General features: G+C 38.6%; 1 protein-coding gene across 1 annotated transcript in view; it reads left to right on the top strand.

Moving 5' to 3' along the window:
* The first annotated feature begins 2214 nt into the window (after positions 1–2214).
* The window catches only part of SPTLC2 (serine palmitoyltransferase long chain base subunit 2), an 80777-nt gene continuing 70247 nt past the window's right edge, over positions 2215–12744 (top strand). The window contains exon 1 of the mRNA XM_006925486.3: positions 2215–2423. Within this exon, the coding sequence (XP_006925548.3) occupies positions 2277–2423 (147 nt within the window). The 5' untranslated portion in view covers positions 2215–2276. The remainder of the gene's footprint in view (positions 2424–12744) is intronic.

Below are 12744 nucleotides of genomic sequence, written 5' to 3'. Positions count from 1 at the left end.
TGCCCCGCCCCGAGCCTGGAGCCTAAAAGGCGGCTCAGGGGCTCCCCAGTCTCTCCTCGCCTGAGGTCTTCCTCCCCTGTCCCCGCAGGTTTGGGCTCAACGCCCGGCTCGCGGTGACCATCCGCGGAGCGGACGTCGGGCGCGGCTCAGGTGTCCGGGCGCTGACGGGGCCTGCCCCGAGCCTGGAGCCTCAAAGGCGGCTCAGGGGCTCCCCAGTCTCTCCTCGCCTGAGGTCTTCCTCCCCTGTCCCCGCAGGTTTGGGCTCTGCTCAAAGCCCGGGTACCTTCCTCTACCCGATCCAGCCAGAAGTGCGGGTGGCCCCTCCAGGGGAGGCACGGAGTGACCCCTCAGGACAAGGAGGAACCACTCAGGGGCTCTTGATTCTTTCTCTGAAGGCTCCCGCCACATGCCCTCGAAATGGTTGCTTCCTCTTAGAGTCCTGAGGCTCTCCAAGGAATACCATCTTGGGGTCCTCAGGAGGCAAAGAAAGTTAGGAGATGGTACCAGGCGGAAACCCACTCAGCCTTTTTCTCCCACATACCTACCCCTTCTACAAGCAAGACTTTGGATCACAGATCTGGAAGTGAACCCGGGCCGGTGCCTCAAAAGCATCTTGCTCTTAAGAGACCCCAACTTGGGGTGGTCCCTTTGAGCAATATTTCTATCAGACAAGGGGATTGTTTAATCTGGTGGTGACTTGTGATGACTCTATTCTAATTAACCAAGGCCGAATGAATCACCACCCAAGTCCAGGCAGTTCTGAAATATTTTGAAAAGTTCTCAGTTCAAGATAGTAATTATTATCAACCTTCCAGTTCTCTGGACTGACTGATATTCTGTTGAAATGTGGTTTTAGAAGATGAGTTCGTTAAAAAGATGCAAGATCAGTGTTGCTGGAAGAGAGCGTTGTATTTGCAATTGACTTTAATACTTATAAATCTTATTCATATATTAAAGGACACTTTTTTCCCCCTTGTAGCAGCTGTGTGACTGTTGTGATTTAATTTGGCTTTAACATAAATATATGGCAGGCTCCCTCCCAATTAGTAGATAATGATAGATAGGCCTGTTGCCATTTGTATGAAACAAAAAATAAAGCATATCTCTAAGACTATAAATGTTGGGGGGAGGGGGAATACATACAAGAGACTTGACCCCCACTGAAGTTGTGAGGTGTAAGCAGCATAATACACAAATTCAAAAGATTTACTTTCATTTTTAAAGAAATAATGTGTGAGAGAGGAAGTGATGAGAGTCGGCTTATTATAAGCAGTGGGAAGAGTTGTTTTCCTAGCAATATAAATGGCTAATAAGACAATATTGTGGTATAGAATGTAACAGGGAAACTTAACGGGGAGGAGTCAGAGAATACACTGCAGGTGAATGAGTGGATTATGATTTTTAAGGAGGAAAAGGAAATCAAGAGAAAGATATTCACACAGGTGCTCTGTGTTTAAGTGATCTCTTCACTTAACAAAAGTTATGTTCTGGTTTAGTAGTAAATTAAATTCCTCCCTTCCGTAATTCCTAACAATTTAGTCTTTGTAAGTATGATATTTCTTCAGAGATTGCTGACTAATAAGGTGAAGAAATTTCAAGTTGCTAAAATGAAACTTAAAAATGTATATGGCTTAAACATCTGGCTTAACATTTTCTAATATATTTTAGTGAAAAATTCCACTCAAGACACCACGGTGGCATTTGGAAGAATAGTCTAATGAAATGCCCTAAAGAATGTTTAGGGCTGCTTCTAGAAAGTCTTTTGTAAGTCTTTTAAAACAGACTTTAGGTATGCAGCTTTGTACACTAATTTGAGGAATATTGTCTGTGAGGTTTTTTCCCTTTCTTTTCTTAAGCAAAAGAGGGGTTTTTGGTAACTTCACGAGAACAAGAGTATCTTAAAAATATTGAAAAAACGTTTTTGTTTTGTCTTAAAGTGTTGTGCTAGTGCTCCAACTCCTGTTTTCCCACAGGTTTTGGGAGATAGGTTGCCAGATATGCATAAAAGTTTACCTAGGGTGTTAAGTGCACAGATGTGGGTCATGTTTTCACTAAAATATAAATTTAGAGTATAACATGGTGTTTAACCCTGAGATATAAGTTCATTTCCTCACATATCCCAATATTTGTCTTTTAATGAACAGAAGAGAAGTTAAAAACTTGTAAGATCTCTACACTCTGCAGAATCTATGCTTCTGTATTTGAAGGGATGAATGTACAGATGCTCCTCGACTTATGTTCGGGTTACATCTTGATAAACCCATCATAAGTTGAAAATGCATTTAATACTACACTGTAGAACATCACTTGTTTACCCTCGTGATGACATGGCTGACTGGGAGATTCGGTTTACTGCTGCTGCCCAGCATCGGGGAGAGTATCATACTGCACATTGCTATCCCGGGAAAAGACCACAATTCAAAGTAGGTTTCTAGTGAATGTATATCACTTTTGTGCCATCATTAAGTTGAAAAATTGAAAGTAGAACCATCATAAGACTGTATATGCTGGCCACTTTGTTGGATTTGGGTTTAGAGTTCCAATGAATAGATCCTGTAGAATGGGCGTATGAAACAATCAGACATTATTGTTTTTGTTTTCAGGTTTTTCCCCCATTATTTTTTATTGTGGTAAAATACACAGAACATAAAATTTACTGTCTTAACCATTTTAAAGTGTACAGTTCAGTGATATTAAGTTTATTCATATTGTGCAGCCATCACCACCATCCATTTCCATGACTCTTTTCATCTTGTAAAACAAACTATACCTGTAAAACAGTAATCCCCCCATTTCCCCCTTTTCCCAGTCCCTGGCAACCACCATTCTATTTTGTATCTCTGGGATTTTGATTGCTGTAAGTACCTCATAAGTGGAATCATATAGAATTTTCTTTTTGACTGGCTTATTTCATTTAATATAATGTCCTCATGGTTCATCCATGTAGTAGCAGGTATCAGAATTTCCTTTTTAAAGCTGAATAATATTCTGTTGTATGTACATAAATACCGCCCTTTGCTTAGCCATTCATCTTTTAGTGGACATTTGGGTTGCTGTCATGTTTTAGCAATTCTGACTAATGCTGCTATGAACACAAGTGTACAAATATCCCTTTCAGATCCTGCTTTCAGTTCTTTTGGATATACACCCAGAAGTGGAGTTGCTGGATCATAATTCTACTTTTAATTTTTTGAAGAAAAATTAAAATTAAAATTTTTTGAAGAAATGCCATACTGCGTTCCACAGTGGCTGCACCATTTTACATTTCCATCAACAGTGCACAAGGTTCCAGTTTTCCTACATCCTTACCAATACTTGTTGTTATTATTATTATTATTTTTATGGTAGATGTGAGATAAAAGAGGGTGTGTGTGTGTTCACCAGAAAGACCAAGCCATGATTAGAAGCTTGGAATTCTCGGTCCTACCTCCCATTTTCCAGGGAGCGGACAGGGGCTGGAAATGGAGTTAATGGTTGATCATGCCTACATGATGAAGCCTCCATAAAGATCCCAAAAGCACAGGATTTGAAGAGCTTCCTGGTTGCTGAACACACGGAGGTGCTGGGAAAGTGGCACACCCCTTCCCATACACCTTGCCCTGTGCATCTCTTCAAACTAGATGTTCATCTCTGTCCTTTATCATATCGTTTTATAATAAATTAGTAAACAGTAAATAAAAGGTTTTCTTGAGTTCTGTGAGCTGCTCTAGCAAATTAATCACCCTGGAGGAGGAGGTCGTGAGAACCTCTGATTTATAGCTACTTGGTGAGAAGCACAGGTGACAACCTAGACTTGCAATTGGCATCTGAAGTTAGGGGACTCGGGGACAGTCTTGTGGGACAGAGCCCTTGACCTGTGGGATGTTACGCTCTCTCCAGGTGGGTAGTTTTAGAATTAAGTCAGTTGTAGGACACTCAGTTGTTTTTGCAGTATTGCTTGCCAGTGTGAAAATATTTCCCCTCCCCCAAATCTGGTGTCAGAAGTGTTGTGAGTGTGGCAGTAGTGTGAGAATAAAGGAGAAACATCACAGGACTGTTGGAGTTTTTCTTTCCAGTAGACATCCTCCTGGGTGTATCATTACTGTTTTTTAATGATGACAGTAGACTCAGTTTCATGAGGAAGAATAACAGCAGTAAATTTTCCTTTCTGCTATTCGGAGAGAAGAGGGTCAGCCTGTATTTGAGGTAAAGAGTAGCAGTTAGCATTAGGGAAACTGAAAGAATTAGAATCTGAAGCTTTGGTAGAATTAGAGCTGGAAGGAATCTTTGGGGGTTTAGGTAATTTAGTCTCTTTATATCTTTGTAAGACTTTATTAAAACTAATCTTGATAGATGATTCTATCCTATTTTTAAAGACCTCCAGAGAATTTACAGGAAAATTTCTCATCAGCATGTTGCAGTATTTAGTGATCTTAATTTCCAGGAGTTTCTTACTATAGATTTAACATTTGATTGAAGTCTATGTTTTGGTTACACCTGAAATATAATACTGTGGTTTTTTTTTTAAAGCTCCTTGTTAATAGCACTTTTAGTTTTAGATCTTGCATTTCTTTTTAGAACGTTTGAGATTTGGACACACATTTTACCTTCCTTAATTAGTTAACAAGTATGGAAAGAAAATTATCTGCTTTTGAGACAGTTTTGGAACTCACTCTCTTTCCTTTAGGAGTAATTTTGCTGAGATATTAGAAGGATGACAGCCTCTAGCTACCAAAATAATTAAGGTTTTGTCTTAAAGAGGAATTGGGGCTCAGGTTTTGTTCTTTTTTAAATAATAAGACAGGGGAAGTAGAAAGAACACAGTGCTGGTCCTGGTGCTTGTACAATACTTAGAAGGCAAATGAATAACTAATGAAGGGTGGTTTACTAAATAGCTGCTAGCTTTTGTTTCCACTGAGAGGAAACAGTAACTGTGAAAAGGTAATTATGAGACAGGAGCAGGAGGAGGAGCTAGAATGTTCACTACACCTGTTCAGGTTTTGCTGGGCCTGATGAAACACCGGAAGACCTCAAGGTTTGGCAAAAATAATGTTGTAACTACATTACAACTTGTGGGACTAGATTTTTGTTTGAAATGTTTTTTGTTCCAAAGAGAAGAACATTTTGATTCTTCCTAGCTGGATATGAAAGATCTCAGAGTCATTCGAGGTACTCAGGAATTCACTTCAATAAAAATTCTCAAGAAACAAGACCAGTATTTCATATATAAACCACTGTATTCTTAAGATAGCATTTTAGAACTTGGATGTTCAGGGAAGGCAGACTTGTCACTTTTAAAGGTTAGCCTAGGTGCCCTAGAAACTTCATGGTGCTCTGAGCAAGATAGTTAATTGGTTGAGATTCAATTAGATTCAGATTTTGAAAGAAAGAAGCAGTGTTTATAGGCAGAATAGGCAATTGAGAAGGATGGGTAGAGGCTGTGTTTGCATTCTGAGTGGGTGTGCCTTCCTTGATTTAAATACATGGTTTGTGGCCTCAAAAGTCAGTTGCCTTCTGAATAGCTTCTAAGAAAGCTTCTATAATATAATTTGTAATTTGTGACCAATTAAGCAAGTAAGCTCTCTCTCTTGACCCATTTGATCTAAGAAAAATTCTCTTAACGTTTGTTGTCCTTAAGACCACTTTAAAGACCCTTTATGAAGGTTAAGGTGACTTTTTTTCCTTTTGCTTTAAAATAATTTTTGCTTCTGACTATAGAAATAGTACAAGTATGCTCTAAGGCCCTGAAGGATTGGGATAACCCCTGTGTTGGGAGATTCATTTTATAATGTGGTCTGTTGTAAATCAGTCTGCTGCTTTCTGATAATTTCTAACTACAGTGAAATATACAGTTATACTGAGACCATGGGTGTGATTCAGCCTTTTGCTGCCTAATTAGTAAACTCCTGCAGCAAACATTTGAGAATTTACTGTTTTTATTGTGCCTGGTATGTAATAGGAACTCAGGAAAGTTGAAGGAATGGATGGGTGTTAGTAAGCCATAGGAGTTGGTAAACAGATAACTCATTTTTAAAATGGGCAAAGGATTTGAATAGACGTTTCTCCAAAGAAGATATGCAGATGGCCAATAAGCACATGAAAAGAGGCTCAACATCATTAGTCATTAGGAAAATGCAAATCAAAACCCACAATGAGATACCATCTCACACCACTAGGATAGCTAAAATAAAAAGCCAGATAATACCACATGTCGGAGGGGGATGTAGAGAAATTGGAACCCTTATACATTGCTGCTGGGATCAAGAAATGATGTAGCCACCTTGGAAAACGGTTCCTAAAATATTAAATATACAGTTACTCTATGACCCATTGTAAAGAATTCTGTAAGGAATTCTCTCCTTACAGAAATGAAAAATTTGTAGACATAAAAACTTATACATGGCTGTTCAAAGTAGCGTTATTCATAATAGCCAAAAAGTAAAGGCCACCCAAATGTTTATCAGCTGATGAGTAGATAAGCAAAATATGGTATATTCATATAGTGGAATATTATTCAGCAGTAAAAAGGAACGAAGTACTGATACATGCTACAGCGTGGATGAAAGAAACATGCTTAGTGTAAAAAGCAGACATAAAAGGCTCCCTATTGTATAATTTCATTTTTGTGAAGTCCAGGGTAGGTAAATCCATGGGTAGAGAAAGTAGTTTAGGAGTTTGCCAAGGAATAAAGCCGTTACCTAAAAAACAAACCATGTGACACCACAAACAAAGCAACAATGTGACACCACAAACAAAGCAACACCAAAAGTGAAGGAAGCAGCCACAGACTGAGAGGAGATGTTTGCAATGCTTCACAGGTAAAGGGTTAGTATCCAGACTACTAAACCGTACTAATCAACAAGAAACAAGCATGCAGTCCAGTAGAAAAATTGGCAAAATGTAGGAACTGGCAATTCACAGAAAAATAAATAATTGGAAAATAAATATATGAATATAATCATTCTCACTAGTTCTCGAATTATTGTAAGTTCAAACAATGAGATACTATTTTCATCTTTACCAGTTTGAAAGCTATAACTATATGACAGTATTAAATGTTGACAGTGTTATGTAGCAATGGAAACACATATAGGTACTTTTAGTATAAATTGATACTGCTTTGGAGAACAATTTGGCAATTTCTAGAAAAACTGAAAGATGCATTATTCACAGTGATTTCCCTACTGAATCTATATCTAGGTGTATACAATAGCAGAGGTTTTCAAACATTTTTCTTCCAACCCACTCTAAGAAATAACATTTTTGTATCAACTCAGTACATACATCTGTATATATTTTATGTACTTTACAGATTTTATATATACATACAAACAAAAGTTTCACAGATCAGTGCTTATCCTTGAAACATGCAACACAGTCTGATAGTCTTTATTCTGTACTACTCAGTGAAAATTTTTAACTGACAGTTTTTAAAATGCTGATCATAAACCAGTAAATTGACATCATGACCCACTGATAGGTTGTAACCCACAGTTTGAACACTATTAGTGTTCTAGGGCTGCCTTAACAAAGTACCACAGACTGGATGGCTTAAAAACAACACAAACATGTTTTCTCATAGTTTTGGAGACGGTCTGAGATCAAGGCTTCGGTGGGGTTGGTTTCTTCTGAGGCCTCTCTCCTTGACTTGTAGATTACCATCTTGTATCTTCACATGGTATTCCTTCTGTGTTCAGATTTCTTCTTATAGACATTAGCCATTTTAGATTAGGGCCTACCGCACTAACCTCATTTTAACTTAATTATCTCTTTAAAGACCCTGTCTTCAAATAAAGTCATGTTCAGAGGTTTTGGGGTCAGGACTTCAACATATGAATTTGGGGGGTTCAGTTCAGCCCTTAACACACTGTTTTCCCAAAAGTCCTGCTCATGGACACAGGAGACATGTTTAAAAAAATGTTTACTGTAAAAATATAACAAAAAAATGAAAACAACCTAGTTGTCCATTAATTGGAGAATGGCCAAAAAAAAACACACCCCAATATGGAATATCCATATAGTGGGTATGGATAAAACAGTGAAAAGATGACTCGATCTATATTATGAACATGGATAAACCTTAGATACATGCCATTAAACAAAAGTCACAAAAGATACATACAGTATGATACGTACGTAAGGATTAAAAACATGCAGGACAAAGCTATATTGTTTATGGCTACGTATTTATGTAGTAAAGGTATTTTTAAAATTCTTGGCAATGATAAATGTGGAATTGAGGGTAGCTTTTATACCTTTAGGGTAAAAGGAAAATAGCACTTCCCCAAGGCAAACTTCTTAAAAGGATTTGGGAACTTCTTAAACCTAAATTTGATCATGACATTCTCCTGATGGCATCCTATAATTGGTAACAAAATAAAAAGTGTCAGTCAGCTTAAAACTCACGTGCAGAGGAAGAGTGAGACAGCCTGAGGATCACTTGTAAGAGAAAGCCCTCTTACTTTGTCTACATTTTTTTATTCTGCGTGTTTAAATACAAATCTCTTTCAATAGTATCCTCTAAAGTAGTCTCCTTGTTCTTTTTTATCTCAAAAATCATGTTTGCATATTTGAAAGTAGCTAAGATCTTGAAAGTTCTTATCACAACAACAGAAAATTTTATAACTATGTGTAGTGACAGATGTTACCTGGACTTTTGTGGTGATCATTTTGCAATATATACAAATATCAAATCATTGTGTTGTACACTTGAAACTAATGTTATGTCAGTTGTACCTCAACTTAAAAAACAGCAAAAATATCGCTTTGCATCCTTTTTCTCTCTCAAAAAAATCTGCAGAATTCTTGAAGACAAGGATTCTTTTATTTGCATCATCGAATACAGAGTAGTTTTTGACATAGATAGAAATGAAATATTTATCGAATGAGTAAAAAGAATGAGATGATATTATTTTGAGCTCCTTGGTAGAGTGGGACTTTGGGTTCCTAGGGGAGACTTTGATGAATGAAAAATATTTTCGCAGTTTTGGAAATGTTAAAAAATTAACTAGGAGGAATCTCCAGTTCTGGACACATGAAATTAAAGGGAGGGAAGATCAGGTTCTGAGAGATTTCCCAAAGCTAGCAGTGCTGAAATAATGAGAAGCGAATGTGTAGACTACTGTATACTGTGCCTTCTCTCTCTTTCAGTCATATTCATATTGCCTCTCTACCCTCTGGGAAAGCAGATGTTTTTGACTGATTGCTGGACATTATGTATAAAAGACCTGAAGAGACCAAAGTCAATGTTGTTTTTGCCTTTTGCTCTTTTAGGCAGATATGGTGAGAAGCTAAGCACCACCATCTAACCAGAGATCGAGCTGGTGGGACTGGGCTGAAGCTTTAGGTAGATTCGGTCCATTCTAGTGAGCACAGTGTCTCAAGGATGGGATCCCTGTGTTCGTTGCAGCCTCTCCCTGTAGTATGACTTTATCTCCTAAACCTTGTGAGATTGTGTTTGATTTCAACTCACCTTTCTAGTCCAGCACTCTAGCTTCTCCATCACTTGGTAAATGTCCTGTGCAGAAAACTGGCCATGTATCTGGGGCTCATCTAGAACTCAGTCTGTCATACCAACAATCTATACAGCGATCATAAGCTCTGCTGGTTTTTCTTTCTCTTGGTAGAGTTCCTCTGCCTTTGGCAAGCCCAGTTATGATCAGTCGTGCTCAAACTCTGCAGATACTGAAACCAGAGGGCAACCAAGTCTGGGCCTCGTGTTACCTGTGACGCTCAGTCAACAAACCGAAACAGGTGTTGGGTTGTTTAGAAAAAGCGTTTGTGGTCAGGACACCGGTGTTTAGAGAAGGCAGCAGGTTAATATCTTCAAAAACTGCCTTGCCTTCTCACTCTGGCTTAGGATATTTAAGGGAAAATCAGAGCAGTATTTCGGGGACTGCATGACTGTTCCCGAGTCTGTTGTGCTTTATGGAGCCGTTCCTCTGGCAACGTGGTCCTCCGGTGGCATTAGCAACCCAGGAACAAAGGTGGGAGTAGTCTCAAAAGAATGCTAGACCGGAAGGTTTGTGATCAGTCTGCATAAGGGCATTAATCATAAGTTTCAAGGCAACTTTCTATGCAGGAGACGTTCCAAGTTCTGGGTCAAGTCTCTGGGGACATTATATTGTTATAGGGCTATAGGGCAAGGAAAAGTGAAGCCAGGGACACTGTGGGGCCTCTACTATGGGGGTCCTGATGGCAGCCCTTCTTCAGTACCACCGGGAAAGAAAATGGCTAGCAATTTCAGCTTACCAAGGAAAGGCTCTGGAATTTTAATTCATCTTGTCCTTTTTGCTTTGCATTGAAGACAACTCTTCAATGTTATTAAAAGTTTCTTGTTTCGATCAAGCTATATGGTTTTATCTAGTTGTTCTGTGAAAGCGATGGCTTGTCCTCTACCTTTTCACTCCAACCTGGAAGCAGACCTCTCAGTATTGTTTTTCAGTTTTTGGTTTTTGTTGCTATAGAAGTGACATAAAAATTAAGTTGTTAAAACAGTGTACTCCTAGATACAGAGAACAAACTGATGGTTGCCAAATAGGGGGTTTGCAGGGCTGGGTGAAAAAAGTGAAGGGATTAAAAAGTACAAATTGACGTTACAAAATAGTCACAGGGATGTAAAGTAGAGCATAGGAAATATAGTCAGTAATATTGTAATAACTATGGAATCAGATGGTTCCTAGACTTATAGGGTGATCACTTTGTAAATATAAATATCTAATCACTATGTTGTACACCTGAAACTCTCATAATGTATGTCAACTGTAATTGAAAATAAATTTAAAAAGAAAAGAAAAACATCCTGTTGGAAAAAAGTTAAGTTGTTCAAACAAGATAGAGATTATTTCTCTTTGCAAAGTCTGGAGGCAGGTAGTCCTAGGTTATAGGTATCTTCTTTGTTGTTGTGCAGGCTTTTAGGATTTTGTCTTTATTAGCATTTGAATTTTTGACCACATCTACGTTTCAGGTCATAGGCAGAGGGAAAGAAAAGTGGAGGGAAAGCAATTTCTCTTTCAAAGAGTGTAATCCAGCCCTGGTACCCATCACTTCTGTCCATCACTTCTGTACTTCCTATTGGCCAGAATTTCTTATCACGGCTACTTCTGGCTGCAAGAGAGGCTGGGAAATGTAGCTGGGTGGCCATGTACCCAGCTAAAATAGAGATTCTCTTACTAAAAGGAAGATAGACTGTATACAACGGGCCAGTTAATGGTCTCTGCCACAATACGGTATCAGAAGTTTAACTAGAGATATTTTTCCAAATAGTCAATTTTTCTAAAATCTTAAATAATCTAATACTTCTCTTTTGGTTTGTGATTTTTCTTTCTATGAAAGAGTTAATCTTGTTAATGGCTATGAGTATGTTCTCTGTGCTTAGACAAACTTAGCAGACATATACTGTCTGAATGTTGATTTGTGGTCTTCTATTGCCTTTTTTTAAAATACTAGTTCTGATTTTTTTTTTTTGCGGGGGGGAGAGGGGTCTGTCTTCATGTGTGTTAATGAGTACTTGAGAAGACATTAGTTAAAGCAATTAGAATCTGATGTTCCTAAATGTATAATTTTGAGCCAGGTATCTCTTATCCTGGATAAGATAATAAACAGTGTTCCAAATGCACAACATTGACAAAATTGGGAGTCACTTTTAAAAAATTTACTGAAGCCCTAAAGTTAGTAGGCTATGCTAACAGAAATATCCAGTAAGTATAGGAAAGAGGTTCTAAGAGATTTTTAATGTAGAATCTGTATCTATTAGAGTTCTTTCAGTTGATAACAGAAATGGAGTCTAGGTAAACAAAAAGGGGATTAATTGCAAGAATGATAGGTATGCAAAAAGGAAAAAAACGGAGGGACTGAGGAGGAATTGATGAACAACCAAGTCTCAGAAAGTCAGAAAGGCAAGAAATAGCACAGTGATTGGGACCTCAGTGTCAGGAGTTTATGAACCTTTACTCCAGGACATTCATCCAGTGCCCTTCGAATTCTTTCCCCACTGAAATTTTAAATTCTGATGAGAGGGGTTGTTCATTTTGGCTTAGGTGCTTATTCTTGTCAGTCAGTTATGACCCAGGAAATGTGGTCATATTGCGCAGATGTAACCACCAGGGTCTCACCCCTGTGTGTCAGGGAGTATTCCCGGAGAAGTGAAGTTGATGTGGGGTTGCCATTCCGGTCAGTCCATTACAAAACCAGAGTGGAGTGCATGGAGGGGCCGAGTGGAGGCGTGGTCTTATAGACCCAGAACCCGTTAGAGGTGGAAGAGAGCTCAGATGAAGTGCAAAATTTGTGACAGAGCTGCACTGGTACTCAAATCTCCTGACTGTTGCATCGTCTCTTATACCATGATGCTTATCTAGAGCTTGGAAAGTGCTGCAGAGGAGATGTGGGTGGCAAGTGAGAGTGTTAACGCCCATGCAGAGCATCACTGCACAGAGTGCACAGGATGCCATTGAACTGAAATGTTCCAGTGCACATGTCCTTTGAGGTCTCCTTTTTTTAGTTTTTAATAGGAAAATAGTAATGTCAAAATACAAATTTGTTTACAGCTATGGAAACACTTTTCAGTCCATTCCATTGGAGATACTTATTGACAAAAATTAGGGAATTTATCCTGCTTATAAGAAAAAAATGTGGTACATCTTCCTTTTCAAAATTTGCTCAAAAAAGAGGTCACTTCTGGAAATATATATTCAGAGCATGGAAGAGCTTGTGTGACAGGCACAAAGCTCCAAACTATTTTCTCTAGTAGGTGTGGTATGCAGTAGG

The sequence above is a fragment of the Pteropus alecto genome, unplaced genomic scaffold (genome assembly GCF_000325575.1).
Source record: "Pteropus alecto unplaced genomic scaffold, ASM32557v1 scaffold8, whole genome shotgun sequence".
NCBI lineage: Eukaryota > Metazoa > Chordata > Mammalia > Chiroptera > Pteropodidae > Pteropus > Pteropus alecto.
This window is presented reverse-complemented; position numbering and strand designations above follow the sequence as displayed.